General features: G+C 36.8%; 2 protein-coding genes and 1 non-coding gene across 3 annotated transcripts; all 3 read left to right on the top strand.

Annotated features, from left to right (window-relative positions):
- Positions 1 to 4,306: 4,306 nt before the first annotated feature.
- LOC128868260 (uncharacterized) lies at positions 4,307 to 4,917 on the top strand. Its single transcript, XM_054110130.1, has 2 exons — positions 4,307 to 4,460; positions 4,526 to 4,917. The coding sequence occupies exons 1-2, from the start codon at positions 4,391 to 4,393 to the stop codon at positions 4,825 to 4,827; spliced, it is 372 nt and encodes a 123-aa protein (XP_053966105.1). The 5' UTR covers positions 4,307 to 4,390; the 3' UTR covers positions 4,828 to 4,917.
- A 6,999-nt stretch (positions 4,918 to 11,916) lies between these two features.
- On the top strand, positions 11,917 to 12,922 carry LOC128867933 (dynein axonemal assembly factor 4). Its single transcript, XM_054109560.1, has one exon. It carries the CDS (start codon positions 12,086 to 12,088, stop codon positions 12,848 to 12,850), a length of 765 nt encoding a protein of 254 aa, XP_053965535.1. The 5' UTR covers positions 11,917 to 12,085; the 3' UTR covers positions 12,851 to 12,922.
- A 3,914-nt stretch (positions 12,923 to 16,836) lies between these two features.
- Trnat-ugu (transfer RNA threonine (anticodon UGU)) lies at positions 16,837 to 16,907 on the top strand. Its single transcript has one exon. It is a non-coding gene; the product is annotated as a tRNA-Thr (tRNA).
- The last annotated feature ends 3,518 nt before the right edge of the window (positions 16,908 to 20,425 follow it).

Here is a 20,425-nt window from a genome sequence, read left to right as displayed (position 1 = left end):
ATCATTGGGATACGTGGCAACAGTACGTCTTTATTGTTGCCTCGATAACATTGTTCATCATTTCCTTGACTGCGAATCTGGTTCCGTTGCAAAGTCGTGGTGGATTTATGTTTCGAATGATGGGTACGCCAATTTTCAATGTAAGAGCGTGCCGCGGCATGCCTGGCAAATAAGCGAATTCAAGAATTATATTGGATAGTTGACAACCTCGTCTTGATTCTCCACAGTATCGATGGACATATATGTAGCCGTTTCACTGGGTATCCCATGCTGAATGGTGAAATTGATGGTACTGACATCGATGTTTTTGGCTGCTACTACAATATAGTACGCGTACTGAGCCACTGATGGTTTTTGTAGTTTTGTGCAATGTTTGGGAGAACTTTTTGCGTCAATTCGTCGATGCACCGCTCTGTGATCTTACAGAAGTTTGGTGGCAGGGTGATACATTGTGTAGATTCATCAATTTCCATTCGCCCATTTCCAATATCCAATAATTGTTTCGCAAAATTTCCAGCCGATGCATCGCGTTGTAGTTGTACACGCATGTTAGTTTTCAAAGCCAATTTCTGTAAATGACGCTATAGAACTGATGATTTAAGAATGCATTAAGTTCATCAGCGCGTATTGAACGTAGTATAATGGGCAGTGTTTGTCGAAAATCCCCAGACAATAAATTGAGTGCACCACCGAAGATCCGTCTGTTTCCTCTCAAATCTCGCAGTGTACGATCAAGCGCTTCCAATGCTTTCTTGTGAGGCATCGTACATTCGTCCCATATGATAATTTGACACGTTTGGAGTACTTTTCCCATTGCAGAGTTTTTGCTGATATTGCATTTTGGTGCCTCAGCGTTTTGCAAATTCAACGAAAGTTTCAATGCTGAATGCGCTGTTCGTCCACCATCCAAAAGAGTTGCCGCATTTCCAGATGATGCAATAGCCAGTGCCATATTATTTTGTGATCGTATGGTTGCCAAAATTAGAGAAAGAAGAAAAGTCTTGCCTGTATTACCGGGCGCATCTATGAAAAACAGTCCACCGCTTTGTTCTGTGCACGCATAATTCTGTCAAACGCAATGCGTTGTTCTGGAATCAACTGCGGAAGATTTGTTCTAACGAATGTCCCCAGTTCGTCAGAATCATAGTGTGTTTCTCGTTGCAAATCACGATCGAAAAGGTTGTTTGCAGGTCGGTTTGAAGCAGGCATTCCCAGTTGCACCAATGCCTTGCTAGCGATTGTTAAACATATGTCTTCAATCAATCGGTTGAACGGGGCGGAAGTTGCTACTCTGCAGCGCCACCTGGTGGCGAGTGGCATCAATGAGCATATTCTACAAACCTTTTCCGTGGAAAAATACATATATATACCAATTTTTATAATAATCGGTTCAGTAGTTTTTGAGTTCATCGATGGCATACAGACAAACATTCATTTTTATATATGTATAAAAGATTTTTTGTATTTATTTTATTATTTTTGTAATATTCGTATAAAAATAAGTACAATATATATATATTATGAATAAAATTTTTTAGGAAATGTCAGAAAATTTTATTTTTTTTTCATACATTTTTTCCCATAAATATTTTATTTGTTTTTTATAAATTTTTTTTTTCATAATTTTTTTTTATAATATTTTTTTTAAATTAAATATGTAAATATATATTCGAGTTTTTCTGACATTTGAAGAAAATATATTTGTTTTCATAAAAATTTTATTTTTTATATTGTTTTTTTTTTTATAAATTTTTTTTTCATAACATTTGTTTTGGAAAACAATGTAAGTAGCGATGCATCGATCGATTTTCAAATGGACGTAATATACGAGTATGTATTGTATGCACTTATAATATGATATATCCTAGTGCTTCGATTCGGCAGTATGTAACACTGATTTTTCACTGGCTTGCTCTGTGTATTTGATACATTTCGGGAAAATTTATTTTATCTCCTTCAAAATATGACCCGCCTGAGGCAACACGCATGTGCCAACGTTTAACCAAGTCCTCCATGCACCCCTGCTCGGCCAACGAAGGGATGGCCTTCAGCTCCTTCGTCACATTCTCCTCATGCAAAATCGAAGAATTGTTTGCCCACATTTCCGGCCGTTTGCGACGTACAGCATCCCTCAAACGCTTCAAAACGGATAAATAATATTCTTCATTAACTGTTTGGTCCGATGGAAGGTACTCATGGTGCACTACGCCTTGGCAATCGAAGAAAACAGTCTTTCCGGTCAGCCCGGTACTTTTTGATCATAGGGTATGCATTTATTAATGCTTATGGAGGCAAACATTTTAGTGCGCACTTGAGCGGATAAATGGCAACATTAAGCAAAACATTTATTGAGGACCTCGTAGATTTGTTCAAAAGACAAATATAAGGACAGAAATGTAAAATTAAAATAGTGGATAATTTTATTAGGAAAATATAAAAAAGTAGACAAAATGCTAATACAGAACTGTGCGGGTTCATTCAAGGCAATTCCACTAGAGCAGGTTATTTTACGATTTTGTGTCTTGTTTGTTTTTTAAAATTTTCATGGAAACTTCCACGTTAATAATCACTAATAAAAAGCATGCAAATGTTGTTCTTGCTCACACAATGGAACATGTAGTTCCTTCAGCAAACACGCACAAGTCGAGGGTCTTTCAAAAGACGCGCCTAGATGTTGCTTTAAAATAAAGCACGTTGGAATTTATTGTAGATTCTTCCTAGTTTCAATATTTTTATTCAATATATGGCTCTTAGCAATTATGTGCGGAAAATTGCATAATTTTAATGTCCACCATGAGCTCCTCTACAGGTAAAATCCGCCAAATAGTCGATTCATGATTGCCTAATTGTTGAGAACAGTCGAGATATCGATGTTAAATGTTATTCAGCAACAATTTGCGCTACAGCAGCAATATTTTGAACAGAATGAACAGTTTTTGGTCTGCCAGCCCTTTTTCCATCCTCAACAGAACCAATTTCTTGAAATCCAACATTTGAAATGTCGACTCATTGATGATTATTTAAAAAACAAAAAAAAAAGTGCGTGTAGCGTAGGACATATAACAGAAGTGAAACTTTCGAGGCAGACAAAGAAAGAGGGAGAGACCCGAAAGAGAATGAGAGAGAGAGAGAGAGAAAGAATATATATCTAAATAAATTCGCAACATTTGCAGAGAATACAAATAGGCAAAATTTACAAAAAACGGAGAAGGGTTAACCGGTGTAGGCAAACGCCGGACACAACCCGTGGCAACAACGCGCACTACTCCGAGCGTTTATCACCTACACAAACGCTGCGACGGCACAAATTACCAAAGGCAATATCAATAAATCCGACGCCGGAATGGATAGCACTTTATAGCCAGGAAATGGAAATAAGCGCCAAAACATAGGCACAAAAAATACGCCAAAAATAGTGGTACCAAAAAACGTCCCAAACAGTTGGCACCAAGGAAATATAACGCCAAAAAGTAGGCACCAACAATATATTTCCTACAAGTTTGCACCAACAAACAAGCACCAAAAAATTGGCAATGTTATTTCTCACTAGAAATTAGCAACCACAAGGAAAAACTCAGGAAAAATAGCCTAAAGTGTATCTAAGATATATATAATATAAGGTATAGCTCTCGCTCTCCTTTTCCTCTACGTTATATCCTTTTTCTCTCTCGCGGAACGAAAGTGCCCAAAACGTTGCATGACCTTGAAATTTTACTCTCCATTCTCGCTCGTCCGTCGACGCCTAAGAAGTTTCACTTCAAAAAAAAATTTGCGAGTTTTTCTGACCTAACCTAACCTAACCTTCTGGAAATAATAGTTTTACAATTGCTTGTAAATTTACCTTTCGCTAAATTACACAATTTTAACAATAAATTACTTAAAAACTATAAGTCTCCGAAGAGTGCGGTTTTCAGTTTAAGGATGAGGACACGCTCCTTTATCCCACCGTTACATCATTTTTTTCAAAGCGTGCGGCATTGTACCGAATATTCACTGAATTATTCACTACTGAGATTGGGTGTCACTTTTTAAAGACCCTTTACCTTATTAATGGTGGTGTTGGTAAGTCAGCTGATTTGTTTTTTTTTTCTTTCGCTGTGTCCATGTTATTAAATAATTTTTTGTAATTAATTTTTTGTTTACTACCTCGCCAATACCTTGTCAATAACATTGTTGTTGGTCTAGTGCCACCACTTTCAATAAATGCGCCTTGGTTGGCAATATATTTTCAACTTCCATAGCAACTTAAATTTGTTCAGTGAGTGCTTTTGACAACCGGTTTCTATACTAATTGTTTATTCTCAACAAAATCAATTTTTGAAGCAATTCCGTATACATCGCTCACTATTTCATAGTTCTGCATTATATCTGCTGTAAAACTTCTTTAAAAATGTGTTCAAAAGATCAGTACAGTGAAATGAAAGATAAATTTAAATCACCCAAATTAAAAACGCCAAAAAGTAAGATATCGCATTAAAATTCTGAAAAGCATTTGTGATATGTCAGTGCTTGTTATTGCTTCCAGCTACCCGAGCTCGCTGCTATGAACAGTTCCTTTGGCAGGAGCTCTACGATGAATATATCCGCTACAATGATCGTTTAGTGAACATAAAACCGGACAAGGCTAACTCCGAATACTTTGAGGAGTTTTGCAAGAAAGTACCGAAGGAGGACATCGCCAAAAAAGAGCGTTTGATTAACATTTATCCCTTGTATAGCACCAGTGCGATAACTCTATGGAATAATAATGGCGATATAACCAAGGATTTTAAGAAACGTTATACCATAACGCGTCCCGTGCAAGAACAAACGGAGCAGTTCGGTTAAATTTTGGTGTATTTGCATGCGTATGTGTATGTTTTTTGTACAAATTCATATGTTCAAAACTTGGAAGTGTTAATTACATGACTATATAACATTAAATTAATGATTAATAAAAGCTGTGATTTTTCTTTAAGCGCATATGAGCCCAGCAAGACAGGTACCCGTAAGTAAACGTGCGCTGAAGTAGGCAATTTGCTGAGTTTGAATGGTATTTTGCAAGTTACCTTTGTTATGGTAGTGGGGGAAAATAATCTGATTTCCCGCCCAATGTGCATGTGATGCTCTTACTCACTCTATGACAATCGTTACCTTTCAACTTGTAGGGTATAGATAATAATAATAATAACAATACTTACATTATTTAGCTTTCTGCTCGCTGTTGAGAAGAATAAATAAATTATTAATATATCAGTTGAACAAAAAATGTCAATACATAGCTTTCTAAAAAGCAATCAAACACTCTTGCTATAAGATATAAAAAGAGGCGTTGCCAAGTTTTACCTCCACCGTGTCTACAGCATAAATTTTACAAGATATCAAGCTAGCCCATCTCTTCTCACCTACATCTATTTCTATCACCTACATATATTTGGCTAAGGTCAATGAAGCTGGAATTAGCTGTGCATAAGACCGATGTAGTCTTAATAAGCAGCAGGAAGATAGTAGAAACTATAAATGTAAATGTTGGGACTGTAACCATTAGTTCAAAACCCGCTATTAAATACCTAGGAGTGATGGTTGACAGCCGTTTAAACTTCAAAATGCACCTGGAATACGCTGTGGAGAAGGCATCGAGTGTGCAGTTCTGTCTGTCGTGAATAATGCCAAAACAATGGGCGACCTACACACAGCAAAAGAATACTATATAGCAGGGTAGTCAGCACGGTTCTTTTGTATGCCGCACCGATCTGGGCTGATGCACTGAACTTATCGACTAAGCGCTTTGCAGACTACCTGCGTCTTCCGTACAATTTAGAACGATGCTTCCTTCGTTATAGCCGGTCTAGTCCCCGTAGACATTTTGGTGAAGGAAATGCAGAGAGTGTATATAAGGCTATCTGAACTCGACGGTAGAGCAAGTCGTAAAAATATTGCAGAAGAAGAAAGTCGTCGTTCGATCGCCCACTGGCAAGACCGGTGGAATAGATCACCGAAAGGTAGATGGACGCATGGGCATTAGCTAGAAAGGAACCATTGGGAAACAAACTTCCACCTAACCCAATTCCTTTCAGGCCACGGAGTATTTCTAAAATACCTCCATAGATTCGGCCATGACACTTTCCCAAACTGCCCAATCTGCACGGAGAGGGAAGAAGACTCTGATCACGTCTTGCTCCAATACTTTAGTACTGGAGGTAACGTTCGAAATTACGTTAAATGTTTTAATATCATATTTCCGAGCAATTTGAGAAATTGCAATTTTAGGTTTTTTTTTAATAAAATGGACGGCTGCCTGCGGTCCATCTTTTACTGACAAAACTATACAATACACAAATCAGCTGTTCATTAACGCGCGTAACAACCGTCTGTCACACTACAATTTTAATCAGAATTAACTGCGCCGGTAATCCCGATTAACGCCGCCGTCTGTCTAGGCTATTAAACAAATGGAAGGAAAAAAAATTAAAAAAATTTCGAAATCAAAAATTTACTAAAAATTAAAAAAAAACTTGCTCTAAATTAAAGAATAAAGAACAAAATTTACCCAAAATAACAAAAAAAAAAATATGCAAAATTTTGAAATGAAAAACTTACTCAAAATTTTGGAAAAAAATTTAGTCAAAACTTTGAAAAAAAAAAATTTTAATTTTTGAACAAAAAACCTTGAAAAAGTGTGTTTGTGCTTAAAAAAAGTTAATTAATTTGCAAAGATTTTCAACATTTCAAAAAATTTACTCAAAACTTTGAAAAAAAATTTGAATTTTTCACAAGAAAAATTTTTCAAAAAGTATATTTTGTGCTTTAAAACAAAAATTAATTGGCAAAAATTTTCAAAATTTCAAAAAATTTAGTCAAAACTTTGAAAAAAAATTTTTAATTTTTCTCAACAAAAAATTTTCAAAAAGTATATTTTTGCTTAAAAAGAAAAAATTAATTGGCAAACATTTTCAACATTGAACTAATCTCAAAATTGGTGTAGCTTTCCTCTTATTATTCTTACGCCTACAAATAAACCAATGCCAGAAAAATTTACGGTAATGCTCAAAATACTTGGATCATTAGACATCTTGGAAGTGCTCCAGTAGTCAGCAGCTGCCAGGTATCTGAAGGAAATGATAACTGCTCATTAACTATTTTATCCAAAATACCCGCAACTTAATTCTTTTATTTAAACTCTCTTTAAAATCGACCTATTAATATTTTATTTTGACGCTTCTCCTCTGCTTTGCATGAAAATAATTGAAAAAAAAAAAAAATGGTGACGAGACGTGGTATTTTGAATACGAGCCCGAGACTAAGCATCAAATTGTGGATTGGTGTCCACCAGAGAAAGATTATCCAAAAATAGTCGTCCGAAAAAGTCAAATGTGAAAATTATGCACACGAATTCGTTACGCCAGGCCGCACAGTTAAAAAGCGTGCAATTCCATGTAGCAGAGACTTTGAAATGTCTTACTAACGAAAATTCACTAAATGATTTTGTTCCCTCATTTCTCAAAGTTTGTCGTATTTATACTTTCCTTGGCAGCTAATAACAAACCCACATTTAAACATTGGTAAATATTTTTTTAGAATTTGTGTTGCAGAAAAGCCGCACGCGCCGAATATTTAATAGCTTTTTCTATACCCTTTCGATTCATCGAATTTTATTTCTGATACAAGTCCAATCCAAGACAATTAATTTGCCTGTGTATTTATGGCTAAATACACACAGCTGGAAAAATGTCATTTGCTGAAACAAGGAAATATTATTAAAACTTCCAATATAACTTAGATTTACACCGCGCAATAATACATCTCACACATAGAAAATCGATTTCTGCGTCATTGTTGTTTGAGTGGCTGTGCTGTTTTGGCGATGGAGTTCTCAAGAGTACTGCTTCCTATAGCCACTTCGTTGTATATATTTACATAGAAAAAAAAGAAGAAACCTAAATTCAAATCCTGACATTTTGTTGAGAAATGGTTTGCCAAAAGTTCGTAGTCTAGTCTCATGCGGCTAGCATGTATTCCAGAGTTCTGTGAGAACCGCGGTTGGTCTTGAAATGTCGGCTCGACCATACCCAAGCAGTTGTATGGTCTTTGAAGCGATGCGTTATAGTCAGGTCATGCCTTCCTGGACATTGCACAGGTTGGTAAACCCTTTCATCGTCTACTTGAAATGCTGTAACAGTGGGACTCTAGCACTGCCTGAATCTGGCTGCAGAGAGCTTCTACTGGCTCCGCTTCGGTCGAGCTTAATGAGGATTCTCGTCGAGCGAACTCATCCGCCTTCTCGTTACCCTCGATGTTCTTATAGCCTGGAACTCATACTAGAGAGGATACCTGTGATACGTTAAGATTTTTCTTTTTTATTTATTTTAACGGCCCTCAAAGTTTTATTTGAACTCAGCATTAAAAAAATATTCTAATTCTATAAAACCATATCATCATCAATTCCTTTTGTCCCGAGGGTTTCCCTGGCGGAAATATCATAACGATTTGAACAATTTGTTGGGGTTTCAATTGTAGAACTATTTCCGTATAAACATAAATTCTGCACCTCCAAATCTATGCACCTCAGAAAGAGGTTGGATTTTCCACATTTCTGCGGGTACCAATTAACCAACACCAACACACCAAAATCAGTTGCACCCATCTAAATGTACTGTTTCGTGCGGTGTTATGGCCACTAGAGTTATCGGTCCATATTTCTTCGAAAAGGAGCTTCTTACAGAACATTGATTGAAAACTTTTTGCGGCCAATGGCGGAGCAGTATCCTAAGTTGTGGTTTCAAAATGATGGAGCAACTGCGCGTACTGCTAGGCAGTAGTCTTTAGTCATTATAGGTCTTATTTGGCCCACTCTGTATATGTAACAGTAGACCCCCAAAGCTTTCTCTTTCCTTAGCCCTGATCATACCTCCCAGGAGGATTGGATACCTCGTTTTTTTTGTTGTAACTCAAAATGATGGAGCAACTGCGCGTACTGCTAGGCAGTAGTCTTTAGTCATTATAGGTCTTATTTGGCCCACCCTGTATATGTAACAGTAGACCCCCAAAGCTTTCTCTTTCCTTAGCCCTGATCATACCTCCCAGGAGGATTGGATACCTCGTTTTTTTTGTTGAACAGCTGGGGTGACAGTCCTTAGCCGGTCACGTAGAACCGACTGCCGTGGGAATGTTGGATGCCTCATCTTCACCTATGGTTGCTCAGGTTACCAGGGTATACTACGTGGAGATGAGAGCAGGAATTGGAGTTGAAAGCTACTTCCTTAGACCCCTTAAACCCCTTTACACCCCATAAACTTATTTGACATAGACTTATGTGTATCAAAATGAAAGAGTATCAAGAGAATTTAAAATTTCGTTTATTTTTTCGTAACGATCCAAATAATGTGAAAAATGGTTTGAAAATTGAAATTTTCGTCCTTCAATATAATTGATTTTCATGGAGTTTAGTCGTGGGTAAAGCATTTAAATGATAGAATTCGTTTTTTCTAAAGGCGATAGTCCACCAACAGGCAAACGAAAATCTCTCAGTGGATTTCCACTATAAAAAATTCATCCCATAAAAAACCGTCCCTCTTCGAAGACAGCCTAAAAGTGCAAGGCTAGACCTAGATTCCTAGAAATCATTTCAATCACAAAAGAGTATTCGCCAAATCACAATAGTTTATTCCAAAGAACAATTCTTTAGCCATCACTCTTTATAAAAAATATGTGTCGCTCGGAACCGGCTTAAAACTGTAGGTCCCTCCATTTGGGGAACAACATCAAGACGCTCGCCACAAATAGGAAAAGAAGCTCGACCAAAAACCTAAAAAATGGGTGTAAGTGCCAGTTATATATAAGCCTATTATTATTACTGATATTAATAAATGTTGGTGCCAATACTTTTGAAATAATATCCATCAAATCCGTTTACACCTGTCTCGTTTTTCCTGCAGGGTTTGCAAATGAGGTAAAAGACAAAAAAATGTGCAAGATATTAATGCTTTTTTTAGCATAGTTATGCAAATGTCAATTCTGGCACAATATCACAATTACCATTGATGAGTTATCCGTGCATCGATGAAGATTTGTGTACTTTCCTTTCGCATCAAGGGTGGCGCGAAAAACACTTCACAAGAACGAAGTTGTAAAAGCAAAGCGTTGTTAGTTGCTCAAATAAATGAAAGTGAATAAATATGTATGTATGTGTACACAAATTATTTAGTTTTCCATGTTGTTGAAGAAAGAAATTGATATAGTGTAACACACATGCTGAAAAGTCTCCGGCCTAACAAAGAAAACACGTTTTTTTGTTCAAACTTCGCTATATTCATCAACGTAATTTCCATTAAGAACAACGCAACCATTCCACTAAATCAATCAATATCTTTTTTGAATAACGATTTATCTTTTGCCTCAAAAAAGGCCTCAATTTCAGCGATAACTTTTTCATTTGAGCGAAATGTCTTACCGGCGAAATTTCTCAAAATGATTTTGTGGATTTTTTTGATGTTTTCTGGTGTTACCGCCTCATTTGGACGATCACTGCGTTCTGTGAAATGGAGACCAAATATCAGTGAGACAACGAGAAGATGGAAAATGTTCTGTGCATCTATCCCAGCTTTGATGGAAGTAGCTATGCGGTTTTTTGGAAATAAGTATGTTTTGTAGGGCAAACATCTCAGCTGCTGAACAATCAAAAATGAATACTGGTGTATATGTAAATCGCTTAGATTTAAGACATATTTAGGAGAGCACAAAGACAATTGATTTCCCTCCCATGGACGGGAGGTACTTTTTTTCGGAATGACGCCCGTGAAGAGGAAACTCTCATGAGTACTGCTATACACGTAGTATGCACGACTTGTAGTCTCACAGCTACGCCTACGTACTAACACCTCTCCACTCTCACCGCGGAACTGTCCAAAAAGGAATTACCTCACGGGGCTGGTTAGCTCATAGGCTGCTAGTTATTTCGTCTTGTGTTATTTGCGTAAATCCAAGAACAAACAAAGTGCAAAAGCGAAGCCTTTAAGACGGGTCTCAAGCGGAAGTTAACTCGGATCTGTTCGGTATGCAGAAATACTGTTTTATAAAAATAAAATTTGGAAGTTGTATGTAGAAATTCGTAGCTAAATACACAAAGAATTCATGCATGATTCAGTGTTCCATAAAGCAAAATTTTCAAAAGATTTTTTATCGATTCACGATAATTATGAAATATGCGTGGGCAGACCAACTGATTGAGGAGTGCATCTCAATATACATACCTTCATAATTCTCATAAATGTAAGTTACTGATGTGGATTGGGAGAGTAACTAATTTGAGCCTTCGCTCAGGAACCCAATCAACCAGCCCTAGTCCCGAACGGAATATAGCTGCAACCATTGCCTCCACCGTGTACAATTGTATTACTATGCGAAATTAGTCACTCAATTTTGTTATTGAATTATTGTTTTACTAAATAAAAAAATGATTTTGAGTGATGGAAATCTTTATTTTAAATTTTACGCTCACTATTGTTTGCCTGTTTGTATACAACAGTTGTCAACAAGTGTCAAGTATGACTGACGTGCGCCACTGTGAAGAGGAGTAATAAAGAGCTGTACTATAGTAACTTAAAAACAATTCAGGTTATTCCCATGATTCATAAATCACGGACCGTTCTCTCATTAAGCCTTAAAACTAACAATACTCATTTTCTCCATTGCTAAGCTACAAACTAACCCTTTTATTTAGACTAGTGTTTTGTTGAACCACCCTCTTGCTTATGCATAAACTTCTATGCAAAGAGGTGGCCGCCATTTCACTGCTCAAACGGCCAGACAGGGCGCAATGCTTTCAACCGAATTGTTTGGTCGATAAATCTATCGAAACCAGTAGGCAGGTATTGAAAGAAATGTAAATAAATATTGTTACAATATTTCTTGATGTATAAAATAAACACGGAAGTCAAAAACAAATCGAATCGGGCGAAAGCAATCAATGAAAAGCATACGAAACACAATACTAATTCACGTTGCCTAGACAAGACAGGACTAGACAAGACAAGAGAAAATAAGACAGAGGTCAACCATTGGCCAGACAAATAATAATAACTTTGCAGTCTTCATTCTTCAATCAGCCATGGTGCAAGTAACACAAACAGAAGAAGATATCAAAATCATCATTGAATTGAATCGCCTAATAACGCGCAAACCGGATGTCATTCTCTTACCGCAATACATAAAATTCAATAATCCGCCAATATTCTTCGAACGTCATCTTGTCAATGAAATTGACGAGTTGTCCAGTTTTTGTCGCATTTTCAAGAATGAAGCGCGTCTTGTACTTGTGAAGAAGCAAAAGGGCATCTGGCCAGAAGTATTTCAGAAGCTTTCCAAAGACGAGTTAAAGCAAAAACGTTTAGAGATTTCCGAATTAATAGTCGAGCGTAATAAAGAGCGTGATAAGCATGCAATTGAGCGCTTTGAGCAAAAGCGACGCTCCGAAATCGACAAGGAGATAAAACGTGAGACGGCAATGAGAGAGCGGGTCAAACAATTTCAAGAGAATGCGCGTCGCGAAGCGTTGATGGTAGGTGTTCGCAAGGAGACACATACAAAATCACAGGTCACACCTCAAATTTCAGCACCAATGGCGGCAATCAACAACACGAACGTGACGGGCCAACGTATTGGTACGCCGGTAGTGCGACCGAGGGCGAGCATTAGGAGTGGGGGTAAAATAAATGTGAGCTTTTCGAAATATACATGGAGTACACCGAGGCGAGAGTCACAGGAAGGCATACAACGGCCATTTACCATGCACAACAGCAACAACGACAACTACGATGCACCATTGGAAAGTCATGAGCAGCGCGATGTGAACGACTTGAATGCAACAGATTAATGCGGGCAAAGCAAATTTGAGTTTGGAATGAAATTTGTTTATATGTAGAAAGGAGAAAAAACTGATTGGACTGTAGGCTTGTGATTTTTAAATAAATGAATACTTAAACAAAAGTGTGTATAACATTTGAAACTTTATAATTAATTCTTATCGGATGATGCAGTATCCTACTAATATTTCAAATGTGAAAGTTCGTATGATTGTGGGGTCGTGAGTTTGGATGTTTGTGACTCAATGACGCGAAAACGGCTGAACAGATTTATCTGGAATTTTGTGCACAGTAGCTTGTGATCTATGTAAAGTGAAATATGGGGAACTTATTTTAGATAGTTGCCACCTGCTAAACAAGTTAAATTAAATTAATAAGACCAATCTTGTATTACAACACGCGAACCGAATGATAAAAAGTAATTTTGCAAATATTTTCAAGAGGGTTGCCACCTATTTGAAAAAGTAAATTCAAGTAAAAATAATAAAATAAATAAAATATAACAATACGGATGTTAAATCATTATAAACAGTTTGAGAGAACTTGATTTCGCAAATATTTCCCAGAGGGTTGCCACCTAATTGAAAAGTTAACTTCAAGTAAATATGATAAAATAAATAAAATATAACAATACGCACGCCAAATCATGAGTAGAGATCTTATTTTCGAAATTATTCTGAAGAGGGTTACCACCTATTTGAAAAGTTAACCTCAAGTAAAAATAATAAAATAAATAACATATAACAATATGGACGTGAATTGGTAAACATGATAAACAGTATAAGAGAACTTAATTTTGCAAATATTCTCAAGAGGGTTGCCACCTATTTAAAACATGAAGATCAAGTAAAAATAGTAAAATAAATAAAATATAAGGATACAGACGTCGATTCATGATTAGCAGTTTAAGAGCACTTAATTTCGCAAATATTCTTAAGAGGGTTGCCACCTATTCGAAACAACGGGCGTCAAATCATGACAAACAGTTTAAGAGAACTGAATCTCGCAAATATTTTCAAGAGGGTTGCCACCTATTTGAAAAATTAAGTTCAAGTAAAAATAATAAAATAAATAAAATATAATAATACGGACGTCGATTCATGATTAACAGTTTAAGAGCACTTAATTACGCAAATATCTTCAATAGGGTTGCCACCTATTTAAAAAATTAAGTTGAAGTGAATATAATAAAATTAATAAAATGTAACAATGCGGAGGTCAAATCATGATTAACAGCTTAAGGGAACTTAATTTCTCAAATACTTTCAAGAGGGTTGCCACCTTAGTCCAAAGTAGCACTTATTGGCAAGAGATATTCTACGTTGGATTTCCAGGCTGACATTATTATCGGTGTTAATGCTGGTTTTCACGATGGAAATACCTTCATTTAATTGTCAATAAGACATATAACAAAATTATGAAAAAGTTGTATATTTTTTTCTTTTGCGTTAAAGAACTAAATTCGGTAAAATGAGCTTAGTAATGAGTGCTATTCGGAGGACCCCAAAACTATTGAAGCTGTTCATGTATGACATGAAAAAACCATTTTAATAATGTACATATATAGAGCAATTATTAAGTTCTCATGTTTCTTAATAGACATTTGCGTGAAACTAACCTTTTTTCTCTTACTTTTTTTTACATTTTCCTAAAACTTCAGGCCTCCAAAGTATTCAGAACTCATTTACATGAGACGTCTTTTGAAGGTAAAAATATACTTTACGTTTTTGCTGTTTTTTATTGTTGTGACAGCAAAAACATTCTGCGGATATGTACAGGGGAAATCCGACCGGACTGATATCCTTGGCCGGATATAAATCCGAAATTGCTCCGTGTTATCCCACCGATATTTGCCACTACTTAGCATACCCGTGACATTTGCTGCTTTGGTAGCTGCAAGCCGTATCTGAGCGCAGAAAGTAAGCCTGCGGTCAAGTTGAATACCTAAGTATTTCACTACTTTTTGGGTCACTAAGGACGAGTCGCCTATTTGCATGCTGACCTCGAGTGTCATAAGGATGACTTCGGTTTTATGTTTGGCGAGTTCTAGGCCATGGTCCTCAATCCATATTTGCGTCCGAGTCGTTCCGGTAACGTAGAACCGACTATCGTTGGGACGACTTTGCATCTTTCGTTTCGGTTCTTGGCTTATTTTGAAATTTGTTTAAAATGTATGAATTTTATAAATATATGAGTCATATCAACTATTAGAAAAAAGATTTTCGGGAAAAAATTTTCTGGAGGCTAATGAAATTGAATAAAATCTAAGCATCCAGTGGCACGATTTTTTAAATTTGTGTTATTGACATTTGTGTTACTGCTTTAATAGAAAAAAATAGCTGTGTTGTGCGGTTATGTGTCTTTACAAAACTTTTTTTTTACTATTCGCGTCCGTTTCGGTTGTTTTTAATTTTAATTATGCGAGGAAGACGAAAATCTAATTTGTTGAAAACAGCTAAAAGAGAGAGAGAGAGCTACGAAGGAAAGTAGAAGTGAAGAATTGACCGTAAGGTTAGTATTACTAAGTTTAACCCTTAAATTACGATAACCGGTGGTTAAGATGTTCTAACATACATTAATTTAATGGAATGCAGAACACAGTTTCCTATATAATTTGTATTCAGAATTATGAGCAGAGAAACACAAAACTAGCTTCCTAAGTAACTTAACCACGATTTTTTTAACTCTTTGGAATAGAGAAAATGGACCGATTTCGCGTATATCAATTATAACTACCTATGAAAAATAAAGTTTAAGAACAGTCTTTGAATAAATTTGGGTAGAACTTATAAAATCTTTGTTTTTGCTATGGCCAAGTATTTATACAGGGTGGGCCATATAGCGTTTGCTTTTTGAACCACCTATTTTTTTGAGAATGGTAACACAAATGACATGTCAAATGTGTTCATAATTTACTTAAAGGTTTGACATTTACGAAATGGGACGCTATACGCTTGAACAAAATGGGGAAATATTGAAAACCTATTTCCAAAGTGGTGAGTCTTCTTCTTCTTTTCTGATGAAGCTCATTTTCACATCGGTGGCTACGTCAATAAGCAAAATTGTCGTATTTGGGGCTCAGAAAATCCACTCGTTACTGTAGATAAGCAAATGCATCTACAACGGGTCACTGTTTGGTGCGGTTTTTGGTCTGGCGGCATCATCGGGCCATTTTTTTTTTTCGAAAATGAGCGAGGAGCCGCGGTTACAGTAAATGGCGTGAAAAAATATTGATTGTTTTTTTTATAGCCGATTCAAAAAGCAAATTTTGCATGGCCCACCCTGTAGCTTAATATATATGAAAAACGTATAAGAAAAATGTATCCGAAAAGGCACAAGTTTTGTTTATCCGCAGGGTTTAGATATAAGAAAGTAATAAAAAGAAATGTCCAGCATGTTGTTCTAACAGGTTGTTGTTTCTTTATTTTTTGCACCTTCTTCTGGAATGTAGCACTTTAGCGCCGAGAAGGTTGAGAAATCTTGGCCAACTGCAGTCAGAAGAAAGGCAGTGAGTGTACCAATCCAAAGCAGCTCTATCCTGAGTTTATAAGGGAACTGGGTCTGTATGAGGTACTGTGAGAAGTAGAGGGCACAAAATACCAAGGTCAAAGTGCAAACCTCATACAGAATCTAATCTAATCTATTTTATTTTTTGAGAATTTGCAACACATGTCGGGTAGTAGTAATTTTTGTTTTCACACGAACAAAAAACAAAGACTGAAAGCGTAAAACTAATTTTTTGATTTTTTTATAGCAGAAGCTGTTGATAAGAGAAAATGTGTATTTAATTTCAGACTTCGAATTTCAGACTTCGAACATCAGAAGATCGATCCCGTCTACTTAAACATTTCATTAAACGTTATCGTAACTTAAAAATGCTTTTAAAATAATTAAATAAGACGCTTAGTATCTAAAATTCTATTTAAAGCCTCACTTATAGATATTAAGTTTGCTTTTTCGCCGAGTTATTGAAATTGTTTCCTTTTTTTATATATACGCCTCTTTAGCTCAGTGGCAGAGCACTGGTCTTGTAAACCAGGGGTCGTGAGTTCAATCCTCACAGAGGCATAACTGTTACTTCCATTTTTTTGGCAATATTTATAAAGGGTCCGCCATATAACTTTACGGAATTAAAAATGCTATAAAAAAGAAACTACTCAATATTTTTCCAAACTGTTTTTTTTATTTTGAAGTACAATCCTTCCGGTTAATGATGGAACACAACTTCATTCATATGGCTGCCTCGGCTAGCCATGCACCATCCCATACGATCGGTACCAATTTTTCAACACATTTTCGATTGTATGCGGCTGTATTTCAGCTATGACATCCCGTATGTTGGTCTTCAGTACATCAATTGTTGCTGGTTTATTGGCATAACACTGGTCTTTGACGGAATTCCAAAGATAATAATCCAACGGCGTCAAATCGCAGCTCCGAGGCGGCCAAACGATATCAGAATTTCGGCTGATAATGCAATCTTCGAAGACAGTGCGCAAAAGATTGATCGTAGCATTCGCTGTGTGGCAAGTAGCGCCATCTTGTTGGAACCAAATGCCACCAATATCCTCCTCTTCAATTTTTCGAAGAAAAATGGACGAATGATGCCTCTCGACTAAAATCCGCACCAAACAGTGACTCGTTGTGAATGCATCGGCTTTTTTTCGAGTGCGTGCGGGTTTTCTGAGCCCCAAATGCGGCAATTTTGCTTGTTAACATACCCGCCGAGATGGAAATGAGCTTCATCCGAAAAGATGATTTTTCGGTAAAAGTCTTCATCTTCTTCAAGTCGATCCCAAGCCCATGAAGCGAAGCGAAAACGCATTGGATGGTCGGGCCTTTGAGCGTATACACAACCATTTTCGTTCAGCGGAAGAATAAAACTAATTTTCTGTCAAATCAGATGACAGCTAAGTGTTACCATTCTTCAAATAATACCTAGTTCAAATCCGTAAAGATAGATGGCGGGCCCTGTACATTCTGCCAAAAAAGTGCCGGGAATTGTTTAATAAAACGCAAAATAATTATTTAATCATCAAAATTTATTTCGTCGTCTTCAAAATAGCCTCCATTCGAAGCAGTACACATATGCCAACGATTAGTCCAGTCATAAAAGTACCTTTTAAACGCGTTTGAAGAGATCTTCTTTAGCTCCTTCAGCGAATTCTCCTTAATGGCCTCTATCGACCCAAAGCGTCGTCTACGGAGTGGCAATTTAAGATTTGGGAAAAAGAAAAAGTAACAGGGGGCTAAATTCGGTGAATACGGTGGTTGTTCGATGACATATGTCGAGTTCTTACTCAAAAAGTGTTCACAATATGAGCCTTGTGCGACGGTGCGTTATCGTGGTGCAAGATCCATGAGTTTTCTTTCCACAAATTGGGCCGTTTCCTACGCACATTCTCTCAAAAACATCGTATAACTTCCAAATAATATTTTTTATTTACCGTAGAACCATTTGAAATGAGTTCCGAGTGCACAGCATCATGATAATCAAAGAAAACGAGTAGCATGACTTTCACTTTTGACCGACTTTGACGTGGTTTTTTGGGTTTCGGCTCATGTGGATAGCGCCATTATGCCGCCTCTTGACTGGTTGACTGGTTTGCATGTCAAACTCATATACCCACGTCTCATCATCTGTTATGATGCGCTGGATAAACGTTGGGTTCGAATTCACTTGCTCAAGCATGTCTTCAGCCACCTTCTTCCGATGAATTTTTTTAAAGAAATTCAACTCTCTTGGAACGAGTCGAGCAGCCACGCGTCTCATGCCCAATGGTGTATGGATGGTGTAAAATGTTGCAAAATGATTCGTGAGCCACGCTCAGGTCACAAGCTATCTCCCTCAAACTTAAATTATGGTTTACCAGCCCCATTTCCTTGACTTCACCTACGTTTTCATCCGTTGAAGTCGTTGATGGGCGCCCAGATCGTGGCAAATCTCCTCGACTTCTCAGCCCTCTGCAAAAGCCTTTTACCACTCGTAGACCCGTGTTTTTGATACAGCACACTCGGCATAAGCTTTCGCCAACATTTTCAACGATTCGGCACACGAAATCCCGTTCAAAACACAAAATTGAAGACAAATTGTTTGTTCGATATTTTTATCCATAGTGAAAATCGTAGAGCACACCTGCAGTTAACTGATATAATTAAATGTCAAAAATAAACTAATAGACAGATCACGTTCAACCTCTGTGACACTATAGAGGACAGTTATACCAACATTTCAGGAATAAAATTTGGACATATGTATGTATGGGTATCCTTCTGCGATGTAATTCAAATGATGATTTAATTGCCACGATGTTAGCGTAACAATGTTTACCCAAACCACAGCATAAGTCCTTCAGGTTACAAAAGACATTTATTCCTTCTCCTCCAACGCCTAAAAGTCTCATGACAAATGCTAATTTTCGATTTATTTCTTATCCGTTATTGATAAAAGGTCCTGAATTTATCATTCTATCACCACATGGACACGTGACAACAATTTTAAAACCGACATCTCTACAACCACTCTCACTGAAATTTATGTTCTGATTATATACTGAGCACTTCACAATTTCAGACAAAGCTGTAAACACTGTAAAAAATTCAATTATTTTATTTATTTGAAGTATTTGACACTTATATGAAAATTAAGCCAGATTTTGATATGCATTGTTATGTAATTTTATTGCTTTTTAACACCCAAGGTCTGAAAGTATGAATTTAAAACTTTTAAATTATATTTGCGCTTAAAGCTAAAGAGCCGCAGGTTCACATCCAAAGAACCTCATGTGGCTCGTGAGCTGTAAGTTGCCAACCCCTGTCCTAGCTGAAAAATTCATGCACCACTTCAAATCTACATACATATGTATGTACAACTGTGTGTGAAATAATAGCAGTGGCATGCAAGCTGGATTTCAATCGAAGAAAAAAAGCAGTGTAGGTAATTTTTAGTTTAATTCTTTATTTTATTTGATTTGTCCACATTCCAGCTTGCAAAGAGTATGATTAAGTCTGTTAATAAAATTAATGTTTTCTTTAAATTAATAAAAATGTATGGAATTAAAAGTTTCAGCTGTGATAATTAATAGCAGTATTAAGTACATAGATATTTACAACTATAGAAAATTAATTCATTACAATGTTACAATTAAAGGCTTAAATTTTTAATACTTTATCGAATGACCATTGTTGGATAATACAGCTGCGCATCCCCTCGGCATAGAATCCACCAAACGCTTGCATTTCTCAAGAGGAATGACTTCCCACGCTTTCTTTTCCTTCACAAAACTCCACAACTGCTTCGTATTTTAAGGACTTTCTCTCCCTACTGCTTCCTCGACCTCTGCCCAAAGATTCTCAATGGGGTTAAAATCAGGGGACTGAGCCGGCCAGTCCATGACCTCAACTCCATTTGAAACAAACCAATTTTTTGCCAACTTGCTGGTATACTTAGGGTCGTTGTCTTGTTGATAGACCCATTTCAGTGGCATCTTCCATTCTGCGTGTGGGGTAGCATAGTCGACTCCATTATTTCTACGTACAATTTGGCATCCATGTTCTTTTTGATCCAATATAGCGGACCTGTGCCA

Source organism: Anastrepha ludens, chromosome 6 (genome assembly GCF_028408465.1).
Source record: "Anastrepha ludens isolate Willacy chromosome 6, idAnaLude1.1, whole genome shotgun sequence".
NCBI lineage: Eukaryota > Metazoa > Arthropoda > Insecta > Diptera > Tephritidae > Anastrepha > Anastrepha ludens.
Note: the sequence above shows the minus strand (reverse complement) of the source record. Positions and strands in the feature narration are given on the sequence as shown.

Coding starts and splice junctions, on each gene's coding strand:
- LOC128868260 (XM_054110130.1), top strand. CDS start 4,391: ATGTGTTCAAAAGATCAGTACAGTGAAATGAAAGATAAATTTAAATCA. Junction 4,461..4,525: donor CAAATTAAAAACGCCAAAAA/GTAAGATATCGC, acceptor TATTGCTTCCAG/CTACCCGAGCTCGCTGCTAT.
- LOC128867933 (XM_054109560.1), top strand. CDS start 12,086: ATGGTGCAAGTAACACAAACAGAAGAAGATATCAAAATCATCATTGAA.